The sequence below is a fragment of the Ictidomys tridecemlineatus genome, chromosome 7 (genome assembly GCF_052094955.1).
Source record: "Ictidomys tridecemlineatus isolate mIctTri1 chromosome 7, mIctTri1.hap1, whole genome shotgun sequence".
Classification (NCBI taxonomy): Eukaryota; Metazoa; Chordata; class Mammalia; order Rodentia; family Sciuridae; genus Ictidomys; species Ictidomys tridecemlineatus.
The window spans coordinates 196,826,559-196,852,585 of NC_135483.1; the positions used below are offsets into that span (position 1 = coordinate 196,826,559).

The following is a 26,027-nucleotide window of genomic DNA, read 5'->3' on the forward strand; positions in this document are numbered from 1 at the left end:
AGAACAATTTGGCAATCTATCAGAAGCCTTAAAGGTGGAGCTGACCTTGATCCTGAAACTCTACTCTTAGGATGCAGTGTTAGGAAGGATTCCTAAGGAAAAGACCCATGTGCACACAGGACCTGGCCACTGGGCTGCTCATGGCAGTAGCATTACAGCTGAATGTGCACCTACTCCAGCCACACTGGCATTAAGTGAATGAAGGTGCGTCGCACACTTGACTTGGAAGAGGTCCAGAAATGCCCCAATGATCATTATCTGGATGTTCTTCTGTGATCAAGTTTTAAGCAGAAAAATCATGTCATAGAATCATGTACTTTCTAAAGCTGAGCTCAGACTACACAAGCGTAAGCCTGAGGAAGGAGCAGAGGGCAGGTGGAGTACCACCCAAGTGCAGCATCTCACCCTGGACACAAGCTTTGTTTTACGCCTGGCCCTCCCTGCCTGCTCCTCCAGATGCCGGCGCTTAGCCTGCTTGCAGAATGAATGGGCTTGGCAGGGGACGGGGCTCTACTTGGTCTGCACCACGCAGAGAAGACCCATCCCAGTGCACTCTAAAGGAAAGCAAGAGCCAACTATGGTGCAGGGACACTGTTCAGCCAGCCTGGTGGGCAGGCAGCAATCTGCATGGCATGTGACTCAACAATTCCATCCTATCACAAAGGCAGAGGGGCAGCTCGAGTACTTTACAATTTCATTTACAAGAAAACAGTTTATGAAGTGAACATCAGGATAGTGGATGTAAGGGAGGTGGCCTGTCTGCAGCGCTGCTAGAGAACGTGGGGCGGGTAGCAGGAGGGCACAGTGCCCCGGGGCAACGGCCACCTCGTGCTCTGCCCGCAATCTGCACGCTCAGCCAAGGAATCCTGTGGAGACCAACCCCTGCCTCACGCTGCAAATGCTAACCAGGAACCTGCAGCCGTGTCCCTGGGAGGGCACTGACAGAGCCTCTGCTCTCAGAGCAACGGCTCTGACCGCCCTTGGGATGGCCACATACTGCACAGCTGCCTATGCACAAGGGTGACCATGTGGCTTGTGGGATAGGCTTTTCCTAGACATTTTTTTTTTTTTTTGTGGTGAGAGGGGTTCAAAAGTGAAAGACATATCTGCAAGCCATGCTTCCGAGAAGACGCCCGAGCTTGCCCAGGAAGCAGGGCTCTCCCTAAGGAGAACTGCTCGTTTGGAAGTTGTGATTCCTTTATAATCAACATTTTTTTTTTAACCTCGTCACTCTGAGAAATAAAGCTGCCTCTGGGAATTTGCCCTTTTGAGGAGAAGTGGATGCTCCTGCTGTCTCCAGGGGCACTGGGAGCAGGCCCCGAGCTCTGTTGCTCCAGGACGGGCTCTGTCGCTGCCTGCCAAGGCTGGTCTGCTTTCTAGCAGAGGCCCTGGCTTCCTCAGAAGCCTAAGGGCCTGTGGCTGAGCACCTGCACCTCATCTCTGGCTCCAGAGCTCTGCTTCCCCTAGAGGGCCTGCAGGACATGGTGGTCTTCCCATAGTGGCCTCAGGGCAATGGCCAGAGGAAGCAGAGAGAGCCAGGCCACCATGCCACCTCCATTTGCATGAGATGCCCCACTAGGGCAGTCCTGCTGCCTCTGGACCACATGGGAGGACGAGCCAGCCCTTGGCCAGGAAGCAGGAAGCTCTGAAAATCATCAATCCTAATGGCATCTGAGATCCTAAAGGGATGTCGGATGTCCATGTGTGGTCCAGCATCACAGGCCACCCCCACCTGTGGTGATGAGCATCTGAGGTGAAACCTGGACGTTCAGACTTGTATAGTTCTTGTAACTCCTTTTATATGTCTCTGAGTTTACAGTAGCTTAAGTTATATATCCCACAGTTTATAACAATCCATACAGGTCCCCACAAAAAGGCACTGCTACGATGATTCCAAATGCACACACCACATGAGCCTCTGTGCCCATGAGCAACCCCAGGGAGGGGTGACAGGGACCCTGGGGACTCCCCAGGGAGGGAGCGACTTCCAGCTGCATTCTGAGTTAACTGTAGGCAGAGCCCAGCTGTGGCCTGCTTGCAGAGGGCTGTTAGAACGTCTAATAAGTAAGTACATACCTAAACTGGTCAGTTGAAGAGCACAGATAAGAAGAGAAATTGAAGTATAACGTAAAAATAAGAGGAGCCCAGAGACAGCGACCCTGGGGAATCCCTCCCAGCCGTGGCCCTCGTCTCTACAACGCCTTTTATACACAGAGGGTTGGGACTTTAAATGAAAATGCTAAGCCCCTGTGTCTCAGCTTGGATCAGCCAACCATGGAAGGGCAGCAGTCCTTTCTAAATATTTAAGAAGCAAACAACTACACTTAATAAATTGCAGCCTCTGTAGGTTGACGCTCAGAACACGCGGGAGGCTCGAACGCTCTGCTGCATGCGGCCCTGCGGCAGGCAGTCTTCCTGGCCAATCCGTCAGAAAGCTGGCTGCTGAAGCAGCCCCTGTGCCTCTCCCAGGCCCAGCACCCTGAACCCTCCAGACCCTTGTATCCTGGCTGGCCCAACTCTCTCCACCAGCTGCGGAGCTACCCTCCCTGTGCTGGTCCTCAGGATGGGGACGCTGGGCAGTGAGCACAAGGGATGAGGGTGCTGGGACCTGTTGCAGCCGGGCAGGGGCGACCCACAGTGCTGGGTGGGTGCACCCTCCTCTGCTGAAGCTCCAGCGCCTGGAGTCACCCCCCGAGTGGTGTCAGAGCACTCCTGGCCCATGCTCATTGCTCACACCCTCCCGGATCGCTGCACCCCTCAGAGTGCATTGAAAGCAGGGTCAAAGAAGGGGTGCAGGGTCTCATGCCTGGAGCCCTTGTTTCCCTGTCTGCCCCTGCGGTGCCAACCATCGGGGAGCCGCCCGCTCCCCGACTCCTGCTGCTCAGTGCTCCTCGTGTCTCCCCAATGTGACCCTGTTGTTCTCACCCAGCAATCCTCCCACGGGCCTGCTGCCTGCCAGGACCCTGTGCATATCACCTGCATCATGACACCCTCTGTTGAACATGCTTGGGGAGAGGACGGGGAAAGATGGGGCTGGAGGGCCCCGGGTGTGTGGAGAACTAGGGTGCTCATATTTCAGGGAGGCTGCAATGAAGTGGGGAAGGAATGCCCAGTAAGCTCTCCCCAGGGCCACCCCCATGCCAGTTCCCCTTGCCCCATGCTGGCCAGTTCAGGGTGAGTGTAGGGGTTGGATGGCACAGAGCAGGCATGCCACTGACTGGGAGTACACTGACCTCGGCTGGGACGCTGGGCACAGTAGGCACGATGCCATTCTCAGTGCTGACGTTGCCGGAACTGCTGTTGGGTGAGCTGGGCCCAGACCCTGGGGCACTGCTGCACGCAGAGTCTGCAAGTGAGAGACAGTGGCTGGGGCCAGGCCCGGGGTGGCAGCCGCCTCTGTGGGTTTCCGCTTGCTAGCCTGCTGGCCGGCACAAATCCCAAGCAGAAAGAACATGGCCGCGACTCCAGAGTGGGCAACAGGAGGCTCTCCCGATTCCTGGGCCTTGCTGCTACCTCCTGGTGAGTCTGCAGAACTCAGGACTCCATGCAGCCTCTGCACAGCCCTCTGGGAAGTGCTTGCTATCAACTCCATGGCTCTCGTGATTTCAGGACGGTTTGAAGCACCTGAGAGGTAAGCTCCTAAACATTTATTAACATCCTAGCAACAAAAGACTAAGAACACAGAAGCCAAGCAACTCTCGACGGCGGAAGGTCAAGTTTACTGTGCTCACTAAGAAGCTAGTTAATTAAGAAGCCCTCCGTGACTGCTTGCAATGTCACTCCCTGGTTTTCCCAGGATCAGCAAGTGCCCAGCAAAAGAGCCAGGGGCCTGGGCTTCACCAGCGTTACTTCAGAACACACCAGACAGCTGCCCCGGCCTGCCCACCAGGCAGCGGGCTGGGCGGGCTCCAGCTGACCACGACTTGTGAGAGGAGCCAAGGCAGGTCCATCTCTTCTCACACAGGCCACTGCCCCCCACTCTGGACACAGCAGGGACCCTGGGGAATTCTTCCTCTATGTCCTGACCCTGAGCACACAGTACCTCCTCCTCCAACCAGAGAGCACCCCAACCCACAGGAGGCTGCTGTCCACAGAGCAGACTGAAAACTGGCTTCAAGGGTATCCCTGCGTGACAAGGAGGAGGACGGAGATAGATGGTGGGCATGGAAGCCACTGTCCCTTGGTGCTCCACAGCAGGCAGGTTCAGCTCCAGCAGCTGCGCTGTGCTGAGCTATGAGGTAGGCGCCATCCTGATCCCCTCTGCACAGAGAAAGCTGAGGCAGTAATGTCACCTTCCCTAGGCCACCCGGCTTGCGGAGGACACCAAAGGCAAACTGTCCTCAAGTTGATGTGGGCAGGCTGAAGGCTCACGTCCTCTGTGGACCGAGCTGGGCGGCCAAATCCCTGAGCCAGCGCCCAGGCCCTACGCCACTGCTCCTGCCATCTACCCGACCTTGGCCAGCTCTTGTCATAGGCCCCACCTGCCCCTCCTCTCGTGCCTCTCACTCACTCCATCTACCAACTGCCAACTCCAGAGCGTGGCTTGGCCCTCTGGTGACGTCACCTAGGCTGAGCAGGTGTCCGCCATCACTCGGCCTTCTCCTAGCCCCTGACTCCACACTGCCATCCTAGAAGCAGCCTTGCCTGGGCCCTCTTCCCGACAGTGTCTCCAGGAAACCCCCTGACGCTGCCTAGCAGGGCACACGGGCAGGGCAGCGTGGAGTCATGAAACAGTCACCCGACTGCCACCCCCTTAACCGACCCACTCAGGACTCTGACCTGAGGAAGCAAGCGCCCTGCAGGACCGCTGTGGACTGTCTGCACTGGTGAGAGGAGAGGCCTGGCAGCAGGGCTATACAGGCACCTCACAGGGCGGGGCGCGCCCTGGGGGCTGGAGGGCCCCCTCATGCTCTTCATCCAGCCTGAGTCTAACAAGTGGCGGAGTGCGAGGCTGCCTGTCAGTGACTTCCCGCACGTCTGCGTGGCTCTCTCCTGCCCCAGGACTCCACCACCTCCCCACTGTGTGTGCGACCACCTCCCTGCAGCCCTGACTGTCTCAGCTCCTCTCCCAGCACTGTCTCCTCTGTCCATCAGACCACAGTTCAGAGGCCACCTTCTCCACAGCTTCTGGTCTCACCATGCTACTTGCCCACCCTGCCCTGGGGCTGCTGGGGCACACCCTTCATCCAGCACAGCTCAGCACTAATGTGACAGCTGGGGGTCCCCAGGAGGCTGTCAGTTCCGGGAAGGCAAGGAGCCTGTCTCACTGCTTCTGTGCCCAGCTCTGACATTTAGATACCATTAAGCAGTCACTGGGTGACAACAGGAACTCGAGGTGTGACACTCAGAAGCAGCTGGCTGAAGGCTGGGATGTTGTGGGGTCCGGTGTACCAGAGCCAGCCTGAACAAGCCTGTGCACGGGGACAACGTGCCTGAGTGTTGGAACAGTTTTCAGCTCATGGGCCCCAGTTCCACTGAGTCGTCCTAGTTTATCAGACTGGTGAGACTGGGCTCCAGCATCCCTTGATCTCTCTAGCCAGAAACTCTCTACACAGAACCATCAGAGGAAAGAGCCACTCACAAAGGAAGACAAGGACGAAAGGGACACTCCCAATGGATGAAGGCTTCAGCCTCCAGCCTCGAATGAGTGCACAAAGGTCAAGGCCAGAGCAGCTGGAGAGCCCTGGAGCACGCAGGGCAGGGATGGCCAAGCCACGTCCAGAAGAGAAGCTCTCCTGTCATGCCCTAGGGGAGGGTTGTGCTGAGACCTGGCCATTCACCAGGAAGGGGCCAGTTGGGAACCTCTCCGGCCTCTTCCCCAGCAGCGGCACACTCCCCAGGACACACTGGACTAAACCGGCCCAGGGCACTCAGGACCAGCCCCACTCCTCCCGGCCTTCCAGTGCTCCTGGCCTCCTCTCCAGGGCATCTGGGAGCAGCCCTTGTTTCCTGGTGCCAGGACTTTGAAAAGCGGAGGTGCATTTGGAGAATAGGCCCTGAGGTGCTGGGGTGCAGCTGGGGGCTGTGCTCCCCAAGTGAGGAGCTGGGATCCACCCAGGGTGCAGGGTGCTGAGTGAGATGCACCTGTGGGACTTGGAACTCTGGAGATGCTGGGGGACACCTGTGGAGAGGGACTGAGGAGTCATGCTTCTGGACAGGTGTGTCCTCAAGAGGCAGGAAGTGGCCCAGTGGGTCCTGGTCCTCACAGTGGGGTGTCTGGGCAGGGGGTGCTCGCGAGGTTGCTGCCCTCAGAAAGGGGCTGGGAGGGGGTGCTGACCCTGCCTGTTGGCATTCTGCTGGAGTGGACCACTCACGGGGCCAGAGGCACCAAGGTACCACAGTGGAACAGCGGAGCCCCTGGTGTTCTCCTGCTAAGCTCATGGACACTGCTCTATGAGCAGGGCGAGCAGGCAGGAGCAGGCAACTGACCATGAATACCTTCAGACGAACCTCAAATACATCTCCCATGACACAAGGTGCCTGGGCCTAATACCTGATCCAGGGAGCGGGCACCTGTTGAGGCATTCTGGTACTGACCCTCAGTGGCCTGCCTGACACTCTGGGCTGACGGCGCCAGGCCCAGCCACAGAGTTCCAGAGGCACCACAGAGGAGCTGGCTTCCACAGGAAAGCTGCACAGTGTGGCAGCAGGAGCAGTTTATCTGCTTGTCTGACATACCTGTGACATCCAAGGGACGCTTTTTTAGAGCAGTGACCACAGGCCCATCTTTCCTGCGCAGGAGAGGGCTGCTCCGTCTCTCAGCCACTTTCTGCTTAAGCCTGGACCTCAATTTCAGGTTGGGTTCAGAAGCTGCAAAGAAGGAGATATCATCACAGCGAGGCAGACACAGCGAGGGTCAAGGGTTTCACAACGGTGGCTTAAAAATGTGCACACTTGGCCAGGCAGGGTGGCACACGCCTGTAATCCCAGTGGCTCAGGAGGCTTAGGCAGAAGGATCACAAGTTCAAAGCCAGCCTCAGCAACTTAGGGAGGCTCTAAGCAACTTAGTGAGACTCAATCTCTAAATGAAATATATAAAGGCTGGAGATGTGGCTCAGGGGTTAAGTGAAGTGCTCCTGAGTCATGACCACTCAACACGGCAGTGCTGGGCTGGCATGGGGTGCCGTGTGAAAGGAAGAGCCTACACCTCAGCAGGAGACGGGGACCGGGCGGCTATCTGATTTACTAGGCAGGGTCCAGTGTGGGTGACAGTCATTAAGTGGTGACATTTCTTAGATAACCTCCTCCTAGATCCTTCCAAGCAGACATCCAACTGCTTGGAAGTCTGAGGGAAGTGGACACAATGGGGGCCCTATTGGGGCCGTGGCCATGACGTCCACATCTTGCGCTTCCTTTTTGTCTGCAGATGCCCACAGCCCAGTTCAGTCACCAATGGCCTCTGTGAAGGCAAGCGAGGCCCTGAAGCAAGAAGGGCTGCCCCTACCCCACGTGATGCGAGGACACCCAGGCCAATTCTGGGGTCTGAGTGCCAGCGCCAGATGCCCTCAGCACTCACCTTGCCACTGGCACAGCCAGTGTGGGACCTGCCGTGGTGCCTGTCAGAGCCCTCCTTTGTGGACAGAGGCCACCTGCATGTGGAAGCCCACAGTGGTCCCCAACGCCTGTGTGTGGGAGCCAGACCCATCAAGTCACAGTCCCTAGGTGGCCCTGTGGGAGCTCCAGCAGAGAGGTCCAGGACTGACTGCAGCCACCACCCTGCCCCCCCCCCCCCCAGCTCTAGCGCCATCTCTGGACTCCTCTGACTGCAGCCTCCGGCTTGGCCTTGCCCAGGCTCTGAAGCCGTGTCCAGGCTCCTCTCCCCTTCTGCCACTTGTGGATCTGTAAGTAGTGAGATGCCAGCTTTCTGCATCAGTCGCCTGCTGCTCTTGGTCTTTCTGGAAAGGGAAGTCCCCTGCTTGTGCTGGAACCAGGCAGCTGATTCCACCATGGGCCTGGGTTGTGTAGGCAACCACCAGCCTCCTCCATGGGAAGAGGCCAGAAAAACAGGCCTGAGAAACCAGGTTCTGGAGAAATGGAGGCGGTGTTCACTAAGGTGCCAGACTTGCCAGGGTCCCCCGGCTGATCTGGGGGCACTGACTCAGGGTGCAGGGCTGTCTGTTTCACGGCATCTGTACACAGAGCAAGGGACAGTCCACCTGGACGGCAGCTGATTAAGGCTGAGGGACAAACAGCGTGGACACAGCGGACCCCACCTCTGTTAACAGCACAGACCCACGTGTTCCATTTCTCTATTCATTTTTCTTACATTATTTAAAAGCGAAAACAAAAGAAGCCAGAATTCCCCTGGTTACTTAAAAAAAGAACACTTTTTTTCCCACCACCAAACTCTCAGCTGAGGCCCACCAGGGTTCCCGCAACCCCTTGCTGGGTCTAGAGACAGAAGCTACAGACCACAGAAGTAGCCTTTGAGATGATGCATCCACCCACAGGGCGGAGCCTGGCTGTCCATGGCCCTGTGTGGGTGGGTCTTCTCTCCAGGGCTGCCCAGATAACCCTGGATAGTCAGTGTGACAAGGACATTCTGAGCTGGCCACAGACTAGCTGTGCTATTGCAGATCATCACAGGGATCTCCTCCAGGCCCTGCAGGACGGATTGGAGGTCATCTCAAGGTCACAGCTCTGACTAGGTTACCAGGTGGCAGATCCTGTCTCTTCCCCCATCCACTTATGTCCCCTGCTAAGGTTTGACTCCTGAGTCTACAGGGCTGGCCCCTCTGCCCTCTGACCCACCTGCTGCCCTCCCTGTGTCTCCCACAGCAGGCCCTGTCCTGCAGCCCTGCCTGATGCCCCTCTCCGTAGCACATAGTGGCCAGCACTCACCCCACATCCTCACCTCTCCACTGCCCAGCTCTGCACCTGGAAGGCCTCCTGGATTCTGCTCTGCTCCTGAAGGGCACTTCCTTGTCATGCAAGGGAGACTCAGGGCAGGACGCACCACCTGTCTGTACCCGCCCTTCCCAGCCAGGGCCTGCGCCATGCCACGCAGGACCACAGCCTATGAAAGTGAGGACTGGCCTCAAGCACCTCAAGACATCAAAATGAGGGCAGTGAACCAATGACGCTCTGGAGCCAGCTCTGCCTGTGGGATGGCCAGAGGCAACTGACAGGCTGGAGGCCACCGCTCTGGCACTGGCAGGGGACATGATGGCACAAGACCCTGCCCCTGTGGAATCTACTGGACCAGCAGAGCCATCTGCAGGCTGGGGAGGGGCTGGGCAGCAGGCAGAGGAGCCTCCCTTCAGGGCAAGGAAACCCTTGCTGGCGCCCAGGTTTCAAACCAGGGTGCACTTGTGCGCCTGGAGGTGCTGCCTCGCTGGGCTGCGGGGTGTCTGGTGCCAGGTGGCGGCAACATGCACGGGCCCTGCAAGCACTGGGTGCCCCTGGAAAGCCTCATCTCCAGCCTCAGCAGCCCGGGGAGCTCCCCGGCTGGAAGGAGCTGCTTCAGGACTGAGCCATGTCCCAGGAGCCCACTTCTGCAAGGTGGCTGAAGTCCGGACACAGGGTCTCCACCTGGCAGTGAGAGCTGTACTTGATGGCCCGCAATCACTCCAGCGCCGCCATGGTCAGGTGGGGCACGTGGGAGCTGCACTCTGACCCCACTGGGCTGTCGGAGAGGTGAAGCAGCAGCGGGAACCACATCTGGAGAGTGGCTCCGTGAGCAGAGGGTGAGCATGACTCCATGTGGGCAGTGGCAAGCGGGGCTTGCTGTCTTCAGAGCCCATCAGGCAGATTACAAGTCCCCCCATGCCCAGGGCTTGCCTCTGCCAGTCTTCACCAGCTCAGACACCCGACACCAGGCTACAGACGGCTTTTCCCCAGTCAGTCACAGCACAGAACAACTCTCTGAGGTGGGAGGTGGCCTTGTGGTCAGATGTGCAGAGGGAACAGGAGGGCACCAGGCATGAGGAGGGGCGGGCTCTCCCAGAGCACCACTGCTATGCTGGCTCCATGCCCGCCCAGAGCCAGGGAGGCAGGCCCAGTGGATCAACAGAGAGCTGTCAGCACCCCGCTGGCGGGGCTCAGAGTGGGCATGCTGTGCCCCAGCTGCTGTTCCCTGTGTCCAAGGACAGGTCGGAAGCTCTGAGGAGAGCCATGAGGACAGCAGGAAGGCACTGACAGAAGGGAGGCGAGCTGGGATCTTCAAGGGCAGAACAAAGGAGGCAAGGAGGAAAATGGGGATGATGTCCAACATGGAGCTCATGAGACCAGGAGGACATGCGGTGAAGGGTCGCGGGCAGAGTGTTGAGACATATTTCTCTCTCAGGAGGTGGTGGGAGCCCCAGGGTTCACACAGCCCAGTGACAAGGAGCAGACCCTCCTGAAGGTCCTGTGCTGCTGTAGAGCTCTGGGAACACAGGACCAAGATTCTGCAACAGCCACGCGACGGGCACAATCGTGACCCGACAATCCCATAGCAGGATGACTTCTGTTCTGGTCCCCGCCCATCATCGGCCACTAATGAGGCAGAACAGAGCACTCCTGGCAGGAAGTCTCCAAGGTTGAGTGCTCCCAGCAGGAGGAGGGGGTGCTCACCCCAAGGAGCGGGAGAATCGTGTGAAGCAGACAGAACCTGGGGAAGACCCTGTGGGGCAGGGCCTGGTAGTGGCAGCCAGGGTTGGAGGCAGCCAGGAGCAATGCCCCTCAAGCCAGAGCAGAGACCAATGGTGCTGAGCCTGACAGTACAGAGGGGTCTCCTCCGCCTGCCATGAGAAACAGGCACATAGAAAACTGACCAGAGGGGGAGCATGGTCAGCTCCCATGGTAAGGAGTGCTGGCAGCGCACTCTGGCCCAGCAGACCCACCAGTGCTGTCAGCACCATCAGGACAGCAGACAGCTGCCTTCCCATGTAGGGGCCGGCTCACAGACATTACTTTCTGATGAAGATTAAAAGGCAGTTCTGCAAGGGCAGACCACAGCTGGAACGCAGTCTGCAACCCAGGGGGCAGACATGGAGCGCACGTCACGTCGAGAGTGCCCCAGGGACAGCACCCAGAGGCCGGCAGCAGCTCTGCTGTGCTGCCGTGTAAGCTCCAGGAGGGAAGAAGGAAAGCTGACTGAGCTCCACCCCGTGACTGCTGCCGAGCACTGGCAGCCCACGGGCTGGAAGGGAGGACTGCTCTGATAGACCGCTCCCTGGGCAGTCTGCTGGAGGACACTGCAAAACTAAGTTTGCTTCCAAAAGTGGAAAATCACACATGGACCCCACAGGCACAGGGATCAAGGGCCTCGTGTGGACAGTGCTCCTGGTCACGCCACTTGCCGTCCCAGGCTGTGCTTTCACTGTCCCTCTGAGATGCACACTGCAGTCCCACCTCCTGATTCAATGCTGGAAGTGTTTGCAGGTGGGGCCGGGAGGCAGTTCGGGTTGGATGAGGTGAGGAGTGGAGCAGCACCCTGGGGTGGGCTTGCTGCTTCACTCTGACCCTCTGCCACATAAGGCTGAGGCAAGAAGGCCCACCATATGCCAGCAAGTGTAAGCCGGGTGTGGCCTAAGAGCACTCTGCAGAGGACAAGCAAAGGCCCAGAGGGGAGCAAGAGTGTCCCTGAAGCACAGTGCATGAGCAAAGGAGCCCACTGGACTCCGGCAGCTGATCTGGACCCACTGGCCCAGTGACAGTGGCCACCCTGGATGCATAAGGCATGGGCAGCCCACTCGCTTCTGTCACGAGGGAGGTGAGACACTTGAGAAGGCGCAGGTGTGAACCATCGTCCAGGGAGTCCACCGCAGCACATGCCAACAACGCCTGAAGGCTCGTGCACACATGGGTGTCCCACGGAGGCCCTGGAAGACCGAGGCACAGGCAGACTTGAGCTGCAAGGTCACAGTGAGCCAGTGTGGACTGAGCCCCGCAGGTGTGTACATGGGCATCCTGCTACTGGAGACTGAGGCTTCAATCCAGGGGCAGCGCTTCACACCACAGTCTCCCACTGATGATGTTCCTGCTACCAAGGAACACGCAGGCTGTCCAGCAGCATGGGCGAGGCCTCGCTCTGTGAGGCTTGCTCCATGAGGCTGAGCGGGCGGCTGGGGAGCCTCGCTGCACGCTGCTCTTGGTGGTCAAGTGTGCCCCCAGGTGAGACTGTGAAGGTGCTAGGGTGCCTCTTAGAAATTGGTGATGCAATCACATCTTCACCAAGGCCTTCCAGAGCACTTCCCGGGGTGAAAAGAGATTCCCCCTGGTCCTCATGGAAGGGGGTTCTGGAGGTGACACTGCAACACAGATCTGTGGCGTCTCTTCCAGCTAACTCCAGAAAGACAGCTCAGCATAGGGGGCCCACAGCCACAGAAACACGTCAAAACGGCAGGGGCTCTGTCCACGACTGTAGGCCACGAGGTTGCAGAGATCAGCAGGGACCGCCATGTGACTGTGCCGTCTTCCACTGGACAGTCGCCTGGAGCTTGCTCCCAATTACTCACGCAGCCTTCTGCTTCTCAGAGTGGTGCTGCCTGTGACTCGCTGGGGGCCGGGGAGAACCCAGCGTACCCCACCCCCTCCCTGCTGTCCCGGCCAGGGGATGCCTGGAGCCACTGAGGAGCCAGGTGGAGCAGGTGGTGTGCACTGTGCCTTGCTGGGGAGGAGTCTGTGGCTGCTTTCAGGAGGGCATGACCCTTAGGGAGAGCCGACTGCCCTGTGTGACAGCCGAACTCCACCCTCCACTCTTTTGGAGACACCCATTCCTCCACTGGCACCCCTGGCCTGGCCTGGTGGCCCTATCACACAACCCCAGGCGATGCCAAGCCCTACTCGGGCTGAGCTAAGGTGCTCTCCTGTCAACTCCCTGCTCCTGACCCCGGCTCTGCCTGGGGCCACGCCGTGTTGACCCAAGGCCTCCTCCACCCAGCTGGGAAGGCAGGAGCCCTGGCTTCCCACAGGCTGTCTGTCGGGTGAAGCAGCTGGGTGTCTGAACCCTTCAGTACATTTCCACCCAGAGCTTCCTGGAGTTCTGTGGGAACATAGAATTGGTGCAGTCTAAAGTCTATCCCTGCAACAGCGAGATGAGGGTGTCCCTCCTCCGTGCAGGCTGATGCAGCTCAGCTCTCACCCTCTCTGCAGAACCCCAGGAGGAGCAGCCTTCTCAGGGCCCTGCCCTTCTCGCCACCTCAATGGACTACCCACAGTCACCCTGACCCTTCTCCAAAGCCACTGCCCAGTTAAACCATAAACCCAACAGCATTCGGTTGTCTTATCAGACTGCTCCAGTGCCGCCTCCCTGCTTCTAGAATAGGCTTGATGCCCTTCTTGCTCTGCACCGAGCTGTGGCCACCTGGGATTGTCCCCACAGGACAGGGTGGATCTTGTTCTCACAGGGCCCTCCTCCCTCTCTGGGTCCTGACCAACTCCTGCTGGACACTGCACAGAGCCAGCAGAGGGCCGCTGGCTGACTCACTCACCTGCTGAACATGCCTGCCTGAGGAGCAGAGCTGTGCATCCCTGGACAGCAGTGGGCCCTGCCCTCGCCCAGGGAGGACTAGCAGGCGTATGTGCGTGGGGCTATGTGTTTTGGAATGAATCAGAAGGTCATGCTTGGGGATGAATTTTCAAACTAATGCTCTGACGAGCAAAGCCCTCACTAAGCACATCCTGCATGTGGCCCAGCACAGCTGGGGTACAGCTGCCTGGGCAGAGAGCCCCAGGCCATAGCAGCCCTTGGCACTGACCTGTCTTCCTAAGAGGGAAGTCATCTTTGGCGTCATACATTCCTAGGACCGGGTGGTTGTAGGAGGCCGACACCCCACTCTGGGGCGGAGAACTCTGGTCAAGAGAACTGTGCTGCGTTTTCCTAGAGAAAAGGAGAGAGACAGGTCAGCTTGCCCAGGGCACCCCTGAGCCGGCAAGTAGTCCTCTGGTAGCCCTTCCTCAGGAGCCGTGGTGCCTGTCAGCACAGCCCCTCTTCTCTGATGCCAATAAGCTGGCCGATAGGGCCACAGCCTCTCTGACGTCCCCCAGAACTGCTCTTCTGAGATCCCTGTGCTCAGCTGTTCTCTGACCACCAGGGTCACTACTGGCCACAGAGGGGCTCTGTCCACAGGGCACAGAGCAAAGGAAGACCGAGGGGCTCGTGTCCAAGGGACCCAAGATGAGGTTGGGGTGGTGGCCATGGGCACGGAGACTTCTGGGCTCTCTTTGCCTCCCTGAGAGGGTGAGCCCCCGGAACCTGCCCTCATCCGAGTCTTCTGTCATTTTCCTTCCTTGGGGCAGGGGCAGGTCAGAAGCACATTCTTTCCAAATGGCCGGGGCCACCCAAAGTCCTGAACACGCTGGCAGCAGTGGGCTGGCTGGAGGAGGCGAGTGAGGGGAAGAGTCAGGAGTGGGCCATGGGGACTCACAGCTCCTGGGGCCACCAAGACGACCAGCACAAGGCCTCTGTGGACACACTGCCGGTGAGTTTTGCTCTGAACACTGACAGGGAGTGTACTACATTCTGTGGGTCTCTAAGCTGCATAATCTGCTTAATGGCTGGAAACAAACTGGCCAACTTTCTTATTTAGAATTGCTAGATTATCCATCTGAATGCACAGCACTCCACGTGCACGTACCTGGAGTTATCGGAGTCCACCGTGGGAGCTCTGGAGTGCACCCAGGTGTATATTCAAATATCTGAACGTGCACACGCATAGCATGCAGAAGGGGTCCCAGAGACAAGCTCCCGGGTCTGGCCCCAGGACCCCAAGCAGCTTCGGGCCACACCCCTAGGCAGGATTCTGCTCTGAGGAGGTCTCCTCCTGTCTGCCCACAGGGTGCTCCAGATACACAGCGAGGACTGGGGGCCTTCGTCTGGGGACGGGGCACATGGGCACAGGCCCCACACAGGAGCTTCCTGGGATTCCATGAGGACACGGGGCCTCCTCTCACAGTGGCCTCACAGAATCTGAGAGTCACACCATTCCTCCCCAGGACCGACCGAACACCCCCATTAGTCTCCTGTGCGCAGCGTGGCAGCCTGGGCCTTTCCTATTCACTCTCTCTTGCTCCTTGGTAAGAAATGCGGTATGACCTCACTCGCGTCATGTGAGTTAGAGACAATCACTCAACAGCTGCAAATGACTTCAATGTGACCATCTAAACCCATCACGTGGGACACTCACTGTCACTGCACCTGATGGAGCGCGCTTGGGAACCCAGTCAGAGGGGAGGCTCTGGCCACGGAGGATCTGAGGATCCACCTCACAGTGAGGAGCTGTGGGCATTAAAGCTTCCAGTCAGCTGCAGCAGGGGGCAGCTATGCACAACCCGCCACGGGCTGTGGCTCCAGCAGGCCGCCATGACACCAGGCTGCCCACTGGCCCAGTGGGCCTCTCAGTAGGGTCCAGAGCCATCAGAGGGTGCCCTCGAGTCCTCATGACCTGCAGGGAGAGCAGCCCTTCCGGAACACTGCAGCCTCCAACAGCTGCCGCCCGAGGGAATGGGCCCCAGCCCTGTCGTTCCACACCCCTACCCACGCTTGGGCCTCCCTGCAGGAGGATCTGCAGGAGAGGGGAGCAGAACCCCATCCCCACACATGCCCTCGCACACCCCTATGTCATATACACACTTTTCCAACACACCCACATGCTCACACAACATGCCCACGGCCACCCGCAGGTCCCCACACACACCCAGCCAACCTCCGCCTCCAAGGACCACACAGCAGAACAGCTCCCTCCACCCAGCTCATCCCTGACCAAGGTTTCTCTTCCATTTCTGCAAACTTCAATTCCAGCCTGGGTCGTGGCTCATAGAAGCCAGGGCTGGTGTGCACAGGAGGTCCTGGAGGAGGGCCCAGCATGGTCCCCAGACAACCCTAGGGCTGGGTGTGCCAACAGCAGAATGATTGGCCAGCATGCATGAGGCCCTGAGTTCATCCAGCACTGTTAAAGTAAACAAATTAGATAGCAAAGCCCAAGGCAATCCCTGTCTTACTGGAGAAGACAGAAAAACAAACACTGTTCTGCTTTCTTTCCAAACATGATCTTGACTGTAGAATGAAACAACACAAACTCAGTCCCTTAAACCCTATAAAGAATCGGCCTTCCCCATTACATCAGACTTATACTAGTGTGTGATGTAAATATGACTCTTGCCTTTAACGCACAGAACAGAACTATAATAGATCTGCATGTGTAACTTCAGATTTTTCTAGTAGCCACAAGAAGAAATGGGCGAAGCTGTTTGAGTATTCTACTTAATGCAATACCTGAACACACTGCGGTTTCAGCCTGCAGCCCTTACTAGTGGGTGCTCAGCCAGTCTTTACACGGGTTGCCTGGAAGCCGGTGCTCCTGCCGTCGGCACACCTCACGTGAGGTGTGCCGTGCTTTGCGGGCTCAGTGGCCTGCACAGTCCAGTGAATTTCAGGCTGGAGCACGGGTGTCCATCCACATCCAGAATCCCTGCTCAGGGAGGCCCGACAGCCCTGCCTCCAGGGGCCTCTGCAGCTCACTCTGCTGGCTCCGGTTCCTTGTAACTGGAAGCAGCAGGTAGAGGAGGGTCTGCCCCATCTGCACATGCTGCCTGAGCCCCAGGCCGCTGCCGGGGTCACACTGGCCCTCTCGCTGCTGTGGGGCCCTGGTGAGAGAGGTACCCTGCTTGTTGGACGCTCATCTATTAACCCTTGATGGCCACAGGTAAAGGTGCTGTGACCACAACAGTACCAGCCTGGGTGTGGACACGCTGTGCTTCTCCTGGGTAAATACCAGAGGTATCCTGCTGGGGAGGGCAGGTGGACAGCCACCTCCAGAGACTGTCCAACTCTGTCCCCGCAGGGTGGGGCCACTCCACCCACCTTCCCACCACCCTGGCCTCTTGGAGCTGAGCCAGCCCAGAGGGTGCGTGGCCAGTGCCCTGTGGCTTTGATTCCTGTGTCCTTGAAGACCCCCATATGGCAGTCTTCTCATGTGCCCCACGCCTCACACGGGTGGAGCTGTTTCCATCCCAGCTTTCTTCCCCCGCTGTCCACCTGCATTAGTGAGCATAGGAGCTCAACCATGGTGTCAGACGCAGGACGGTCACACGCCTGCCCTCCCTCCCGTGTGTGCCATAGGTCCTTTGAGTTTCTTAAGGATATCTTTCTTTCTTTTTAAGGTGGCTTTCAAAGAGAAGTTTAGAAGTTTCAAATTTTGATGAGGTAAATGTTTCAAGTTTGGGGTTTACAGTTGTTTCGGTGGATCTTTGCCTCCCCTCCCCCAGAGTTGCCGAAGCATTTAGCTCTCGTGCTGTCTGACTAGCTCTGAGCCACCTCAGTGTGGTGTGACACCGGGGCCACGGCTCAGCTTGAAGGTGCTGTTTCCCAACCACAGTGAAGACATTGCACTTCTGGGGTCCTCAAATGATAAACCTGCAGTCACCCAGCTCAAGGAAAACAAGCTTGTCACCTGGCTACTGTCCTTGAGATCAAGGGTGCCCCCTTCAACTGTGAGTGTCCCCAACTTTTGGAGTCTAGCAGACACTCCCAGGCACCAAACCCGGGCAGTATCCACCCTGCATGTGCCTGCTCACTGGGGTCTTCCCATCTCCCCTCCTTGCACCCAGGAAACCCTTTCACCTCTCCTCTCTAGAAGGCACCTATTCCCAGACCCTGGTGAAGTCCCTGTGCCCAGCTAATTATAAGATGCCCCTTCCTAAGGGTCTCTGGACTAGGAAGGGCCTATTCCACAGCCTGCCTTGCCACTACTCCCCATCCTACCCCTCCCCAGCTGTCCCCATCTGTCCCCATCTCCATGGCTCTCCTCCAGGGCTCCAGTGAGGTCAACCCTGCCAGCCCTCCTCCCCATCCCACCCTCCCCAGCTGTCCCCATCTGTCCCCATCTCCATGGCTCTCCTCCAGGGCTTCAGTGAGGTCAACCCTGCCAGCCCTCCTCCCCATCCCACCCCTCCCCAGCTGTCCCTAGCTGTCCCAATCTCCATGGCTCTCCTCCAGGGCTCCAGTGAGGTCAACCCTGCCAGCCCTCCTCCCCATCCTACCCCTCCCCAGCTGTCCCCATCTGTCCCCATCTCCATGGCTCTCCTCCAGGGCTCCAGTGAGGTCAACCCTGCCAGCCCTCCTCCCCATCCTACCCCTCCCCAGCTGTCCCCATCTCCATGGCTCTCCTCCAGGGCTCCAGTGAGGTCAACCCTGCCAGCCCTCCTCCCCATCCCACCCCTCCCCAGCTGTCCCCATCTGTCCCCATCTCCATGGCTCTCCTCCAGGGCTCCAGTGAGGTCAACCCTGCCAGCCCTCCTCCCCATCCCACCCCTCCCCAGCTGTCCCCAGCTGTCCCCATCTCCATGGCTCTCCTCCAGGGCTCCAGTGAGGTCAACCCTGCCAGCCTTCCTCCCCATCCCACCCCTCCCCAGCTGTCCCCATCTCCATGGCTCTCCTCCGGGGCTCCAGTGAGGTCAACCCTGCCAGCCCTCCTCCCCATCCCACCCTCCCCAGCTGTCCCCATCTGTCCCCATCTCCATGGCTCTCCTCCAGGGCTCCAGTGAGGTCAACCCTGCCAGCCCTCCTCCCCATCCCACCCACCCCAGCTGTCCCCATCTGTCCCCATCTCCATGGCTCTCCTCCAGGGCTCCAGTGAGGTCAACCCTGCCAGCCCTCCTCCCCATCCCACCCCTCCCCAGCTGTCCCCATCTGTCCCCATCTCCATGGCTCTCCTCCGGGGCTCCAGTGAGGTCAACCCTGCCAGCCCTCCTCCCCATCCCACCCCTCCCCAGCTGTCCCCATCTCCATGGCTCTCCTCCAGGGCTCCAGTGAGGTCAACCCTGCCAGCCCTCCTCCCCATCCTACCCCTCCCCAGCTGTCCCCATCTCCATGGCTCTCCTCCAGGGCTCCAGTGAGGTCAACCCTGCCAGCCCTCCTCCCCATCCCACCCACCCCAGCTGTCCCCATCTCCATGGCTCTCCTCCAGGGCTCCAGTGAGGTCAACCCTGCCAGCCCTCCTCCCCATCCCACCCTCCCCAGCTGTCCCCAGCTGTCCCCATCTCCATGGCTCTCCTCCAGGGCTCCAGTGAGGTCAACCCTGCCAGCCTTCCTCCCCATCCCACCCTCCCCAGCTGTCCCCATCTGTCCCCATCTCCATGGCTCTCCTCCAGGGCTCCAGTGAGGTCAACCCTGCCAGCCCTCCTCCCCATCCCACCCCTCCCCAGCTGTCCCCATCTCCATGGCTCCATAAGCGCACAGCTTAGGTGAACTGCAGCATGTGAAGACGAAGAGCCCGTGAGGGACACGAGGGCAGTCCTGTCACGGATGCTGCTCACTGCACCGTGAGGTCTGCCTCTTGATACAATCGTCTGCCTTCTGTTCTGGGGTTGAACCCAGGGGCGCTCTAGCCCTGAGCCACGTCCCAGCCCTTTTGTCTTTTATTTGGAGACAGGGCCTCGAGAGTTGCTGAGGCTGGCCTCCTCAGCTGCTGGAGGATGGGTGTGTGCCACCAGGCCCGGCTAGATGTACCTTCTGAAGCTTGAGGACTGCTGATTTTTTACCAATGAAATCACTAATTACCTTTTGATTTATGTAATTTATGTAATTTGGGCTGGGGCTGGGGCTCTGCATTAGAGCACTTGCCTTACATGTATGAGGCACTGGGTTCAATCCTCAGCATCACATAGAAATAAATAAATAAAATAAAGGTATTTTGTTCACCTACCAACTAAAAACATTAACAAAACAAGACAAAACCCCTGTCCTGTTGCTGTTCCTCAGTGAGCGCACAGAGAGCCACACTGGTGAAGCACCTCACTTTGCAGAGTGGCACGGCTCTGCAGGGCGGCCACAGACTCCCTCTGAGTTGGTCTGTGGTCCTGCCCACCTGGCTGGTGAGGTCTCTTACTACAACAACAATAAAGACATCAAGGGCTTCCCATTGCCTAGGAACTGCTAAAACATGGGTAGACATTTGGTTGCAGTGGCAAACAGTTCAGGCCCGAGTTCAGGTCTGAGCTTCCCCTGCTGCCCTAAAAAGACACGGTGCAGAAGACCAGGGTACAATGTAAACAGGCAGGGAAATGAACACAACTCCAGACGAAGAAATGCAACCGGTCAACAAACACATGAAGGAATGTCCACCATCACTACAGTTAGAGAAATGCAAATTAAAACGACAGTGAGACTTCATCTCACTCCAGTCAGAATGGCAACTGTCAAATATAAGGAACAATAAATGCTGGTGAGGCTGTGGGGGAAAGGCACACCCTTACACTGCTGGTGGGACTGCAATTAGTGTAACCACTGTGGAGAGCAGTGTGAAGATTCCTCAGAAAACATGGAATGGGACCACCATTTGACCCAGCTATCCCACTCCTGGGCAGATGATACCCAAGACTTAAAATCAGCACACTACAGTGACACAACCACATCAGTGTTTATCGCGGCTCAATTCACGATAGCTAGACTATGGAACCAACCTAGGTGCCCTTCAACACACATATGGATAAAGAAAATGTGGTGTGGACACACAGTGGAATACTACTCAGCATTAAATAAAAATAAAATCACGGCATTTGCCAGTAAATGGATGGAACTGGAGACTATCATGCTAAGTAAAATAAGCCAACTCCAAAAACCAAAAGCTGACTGCTCTCTCTGATGTTCAGATGCAATACAATAAGGGGTGGGGCAGGGAAGTAGTTGGGATCAGACAACAGGGAACAAGGGAAGGGAGGGGCTGGGAATGGGAAAGGGAGTAGAATGAACAGGACATCACTCTCCTGTGCTCATGTGACACACGACCAGGGAAACGCCACAACACAGACGGCCCCGAGAACGGGAAGTGACAATGCCCATGTGTATAATGTGCCGAAGTACAGTATATTGTCATGTACAACTAAAAATAATTTCTGAAAAAGTTTAAAAGGCCAGGAACAGTGGCCTAGTGTTGCCCAGGAGTGCGGCCCAGTGCTCCCCGACAGACCCCCGCAGCCCAGGCCTCCCCAATTGCATCCTTCTTCCCGCAGTGCCGGGGAGGTGAGAAGGGGGCCAGGTGACAGTGCGCCAGGCCCCGGGGCGGGCGCGCCCACGGCACTTACCCGTACCAGTAGCGGGGGTCACTGGAAATGCACTGGTTCAGGCTCCGGTGGGCCAGGGCCTTCTTCTTATTGAGCACGAACTCCTGCAGCTTCATTTTGACCTCGGTGCTGGCCACGGCACCTGGCAAGGGAGAGCAGAGGTGAGGCGCCCGGGGAGAGGCCTGGGAGGGGAGCTGCGGGAGGGCTCCTTCCAGCACGCGCTGCTCTCCGCTGGACGCAGGCTCAGCGGTGGGAAGCGCTGGCTGCTGGTGGCACAGCAGCCACTCTGCAGGGCACTTCGACACCCTAGAGACCAGGTCTGCGGGAGCAGGGCAGGGGAGGCAGGGGAGGCAGGGGAGGCAGGTGAGGCTCTGTGCGAGCACAAGGGCCCCATTCGGCTTCACAGGAAGGCCGCAGACACACAGCGGCGGGGCCTCCCGTGTCCAAGGGTGGCTCTGCCCTCTCCGCCTGGGGCCACTTGGAGAGCAAACAGGGCCAGGTGGCCGAGGTGGAAACTGTGCTTTGGGCTTGTTTTGTGGCATGGTGATGGCTCTTCAAAGACACCTGAAGAAAACAGCCACCAGGGTTCTGCACACGTGCCCTGCTCCTGAGGAGTGCCCTGAGGATGTCCCTTGGTATTGCGTGGCACTCAGAGCACTTCTAATGGCCCAAAACACTTCACGGGGCCAGCAGAGTGAGCTATGTGGAACTGCTTCCTGCTGGGGGCTTCAGCTGCCGTCAGAAGCTGTGCTAATGGATACCCACTGGCGGGCGAGGCTGCTGCGTTCTGAGTGACCTGCATAGACCTCACACAGCTCGGCCATCTCTCTAAGCGCTTTCCAAAATGTGCCTGTCCACCAAGCACCAGGGGTGCAGACACCCTGCTTCCCAGACTCGGGCCACCCCTGGTGACATGGAGGGGCTAGGCTGGCATCTCTGATGTCCTTGGGGACCCTGGGACTGGGCTGCTCTCTTGTCTTGGGGTGTGCCCTGCTCATCGTGCCTCAGGAGCCTCCCACAGTCGGGTGGGGGGCCGCACGGGGTCTGTGTGCACACGTTCTGTTCACCGAGTCGTGGGACTTCCTTTGACAGTGGACGTATGGAGAGCTGCTGTGTGCTGGCCCAGCATGCTGACCCCACGGGGAAGCTGTGCCGGTTTTCCTAGCCTACACCCAGCCACATGGAGGGAGGCACGGGGGCCACGGTCCTCTCCGAGAGGTGGAGACTGGCCTCCGCTGTGGACTGTCCAAGAGGAGGCACAGAGGTCTGCCTCGTGCGGCCCCAGGAAACTCAGGGGTTCTGAGGCTCCCGTGCCGGTCTGCGCAGTCCGCTCTGGACTGCCCTTTGGAATTTCTCCGTGTCCTTGAAGATTTATGACTGGTCTTCCTTTTAAAAGTTTGAAAAACAAAAAATTTTAGGGCTGGGTGGTGTAGCTCAGAGGCAGAATATTTTTCTTAACATGGGCCAGGCTTTGGGCTCAACAGCCACTATCGCCGAGGGAAAAAAAAAAAAAAAGAAAGTTTGATTGAAAAAATCATTTTTAGCTTATTCTTACTGCTCTGGTGCTAGGTTTTATTCAATTATTTGCTATACTGCTGTTTAGTCAGCATTTTTGCTGCTCTGACTAGAGGGTCTGACCAGAACAACTGTAGAGGAGGTGCATTTAGGGGCTCACAGCTTCAGAGGTCTCAGTCCGTAAGAGGCGGCTCCACTCCTCAGGGCTCCAGGTGAGGCAGGACGCCATGGCAGAAGGCTGTGGCACAGGGAAGCGGCTCACGTGATGCTCAGGAACAGAGAGGTCTCCACTGGCCAGCGGAGTCTCACCCCCTCCTCCAGCCACACCCGCCACTCAGTCACCACCCAGGACTCCCTCTGAGGGGGTTAATTCACGACAGGGTTAAGGCTCTCACCAGCCAAACCTTGCTGCACTGTCTCACACGAGAGCTCTTGGGGACACCTCACCTCCACGCCATAACACTGCCTTTCCATTCTCCTGACCTGAGGTTCCAAGGTGATTTTGAGAAACTGTGATCGACGGGTAACATCTTTAGAGAAATACGTTTCCTGCCACCTTTAGCCACACCCCAGGTAACTGCCATCTGATGGCAGTGACAGGGCATGGCCCTTCAGGTCCTGCAAAGGAAGGTGGCAGAGGTCCATTCAGGACGAGAGCAGAGCTTACAATGGGCAGACCAGGATGTCCCCAATGGGACTCCAGGTGTCACTGGTCTCGGTCCTGGAAAGCGGGTCCCCGGGTGGATGAGGGCCCTGGCAGGCGCCCGCAGGAGCCCCAGCAGAGCAAGCAGACCTGTCTGCTGGTCTATAGTTCAGGCAGAGTTCTCAGATTGTGACCCACCACCCAGTGTGCCTATCCCCGTATGTACTCACCCACCCAGAGCCCTCCTCTTAAAGGAAAGTTCTAGAAAGAAAAAAATCACTAAAAGGACAGCAAATTTTTAAAATTTCCCCCTTTAAAAAAATCAACTCCTATTTATTATCCTTCACCCACTTGATCCACTGGCACCTTTGTGAGGTTCCACACAGTCCCAGCCACCAGGGACCAGGATGGGAGTGTAAGAGACACACCCCAGGCATGTGGGTCTGTGTCCACGTTCCCCCAGGCGGGACCAGGGCAGGAGGGTGGAGGCCACGGGGCTGCAGTCCATCAGATAGCTTCAAATACAACTGCTAAAACATAGGCCAGGCTCCTGCACCTTGTCAAGACTAGAAATAACCAATGTGGTAAAATATCAGGGCTCCCTGATTTGATCTACAGAGACGGGGAGACCACAAAGAAAACATGAAGGGCCCAGAAGGGGAAGGATTGTAACCCAGTCCTCTTTAGGCTTTGAACGTAGCCTTGCTGCTCTGCTCTGGGACTTATTTTGAAGGACATGTTTCCTTCTCTTCCTCTCCTCCTCCTCCCTCACCTCAGGGAAACAGGATTATCTTTGGTCCTCATCCCATGCAGAGTTATCTGCCCTTGAGCACACCCACCACAGGTACAGAGTGATTCAGACTTGGGATGGCACCAGCACATCTCAGAAATGACCTTCTCCCAAATTAATGAGTGAATTACAACTCAGAGAACACGTGGAAGGCAGCCTCTTTAAAAACCCCTGAACCCTAGGGCAGAATCACAGATTCTGAGACAAAGTCCTGTGTTTCCCCTTTGTTACCAAGGCAACAAAACTTATTTGCTTTTTTCTTAAAACTGTGTCCTCATTATTGGATTGGCATTCGGGACAAGGATGGATCTTTGGGCAACAATGGAAAGACGGACACTGGTGGACACAGACCCACAGCTCACCTGTGGGAGCAGCCCACCTCCCACCTGCCCAGCAGACCTCAGTGAACACAGAGGTGAAGGTGCGAGGCAAGTGCACAGCTCTGTAGAAAGCCCAGAAACTCAGCCACCGATCACAGCAGGCCCTGCAGCCTGGCGGCAGGAACCTGAGGCGCGTGGCCGACATGCAAGCCCTGCAGGTAACAGAGAACACGTTCATGGCTCTGGAGGAGGGACAGGTCTCAGATGCCACAGAGAAATCTGCAGGGACAGGACTGAGGAATGGGACCGCACTAGAGCAACTGCATTTGGACAGTGAGAAGGCACAGCCCAGAGTGCAGAAGAGGTCCGCGTGCTTCCGGAACACAGAGAGCAACCCAACCCCGAAAAGGGGAGAGGGCTGTGTTAGTCAGCTTTTTCACTGCTGTGACAAAAAGGCTGACAAGAACAATTTTAAGGAGAGAAATTTAATTTGGGGGCTCCCAGTTCCAGAGGGCTTGGTCCCCAGACAGCCAACTGTATCCCCTAGGGCCCAGGGTGGGGCAGAGGAAACCAGCAGGGCAAGGGTCCAGGACACACAGCCAGAGTCTCTGTTCCACAGGGACAGACCGCCGCCCGCAAGTACCCCCACTTAGTGCCCATCAGGGCATCAGCGTGTGATTAGGGCAAGGCTCTCACAATGCAGTTCCTGCCCGGTGAGCTCTCCTGCGTTGCCTTACACACGCGCTCCTGGGTGTGAGGAACAGAAAGGGCTGTGCGCATTTCCAAAATATAGTATTTAGCCTCAATTGGGGTGTAAGATCCAATCGCAGTCACTTAACTACAGCCCTTCCTTTTGCCCTCCCCAATTTAAAAATGACCCAAACCACAGACGACAGCTCTGAACTCACCCGACCAGAGCAAGGGGCAGTGCTGCACCGGGGTCAGAGCAGGGACTGCCCGCCCAGTGTGCGGCCTTGCTGCCCTTCTCTGATTTCTCGAGGCTCCCAGGAGGGGCCCAACATGGGGCTCCATACTTTTCCAAGGGGGTCCTGGGGTCTCCCTCCTTAGAGGAGACACAGCCGCTGCCTGTTGCAGTGGCCTTGGAGTGAGGGAGGAAACCCGAGATCTCTGCGGCTGACAGTGGACCACAACATGGGGAAAAGGCCAAGCAAGCACCGTGGTGACCAGTCACTCCCTGCAGGGACCAAGGTAGGCAAATCTGCTTCCTTGGAGACCAGGATGTCCCAGGGTGGTCAGTGGGACTGAGGAACATGAGCCCACACCCAGGAGAGCAGGATGGCAGGTGGGCAGGAGCACAGGTCCAGGGTGGCCAATGAAGGGGGGCTGAATACACATGGAAACTCAAATACAGGAACCTCTAAAAAGTGGGGAATAAAAATTCTAGGCCGGGGCTGAGGATGTGGCTCAAGCGGTAGCGCGCTCGCCTGACATGCGTGCGGCCTGGGTTCGATCCTCAGCAGGACATACAAACAAAGATGTTGTGTCCACCAAGAACTAAAAATGAATATTGAAGAATTCTCTCTCTCTAAAAAAAAAAAATTCTTAAAATAAAAATTCTAGGCCTTGGGGCTGCAGCTGTGGCTCAGTGGCAGAGCGCTTGCCTAGCATGCATAAAGCACGGGGTTCGATCCTCAGCACCACATAAAAATAAAAAATAAAGATATTTAGGTGGACACCTAAAACTAAAAAATAAACATTAAAAAAAAAATTCTAGGCCTGGGGCTGGGGTTGTGGCTCGGTGGTAGAGGGCTTT

General features: G+C 57.4%; 1 protein-coding gene across 15 annotated transcripts in view; it reads right to left on the reverse strand.

The window, feature by feature from the left end:
* The window catches only part of Hdac4 (histone deacetylase 4), a 239,497-nt gene that overhangs the window by 53,963 nt on the left and 159,507 nt on the right, over positions 1-26,027 (reverse strand). For all 15 annotated transcript variants that reach the window (XM_078018371.1, XM_078018373.1, XM_078018372.1 and 12 more), the window contains 4 exons: positions 21,007-21,127; positions 13,683-13,804; positions 6,679-6,810; positions 3,234-3,346 (listed from right to left, as the gene is read on the reverse strand). In XM_078018371.1, the coding sequence (XP_077874497.1) occupies positions 3,234-3,346; positions 6,679-6,810; positions 13,683-13,804; positions 21,007-21,127 (488 nt within the window). The remainder of the gene's footprint in view (positions 1-3,233; positions 3,347-6,678; positions 6,811-13,682; positions 13,805-21,006; positions 21,128-26,027) is intronic.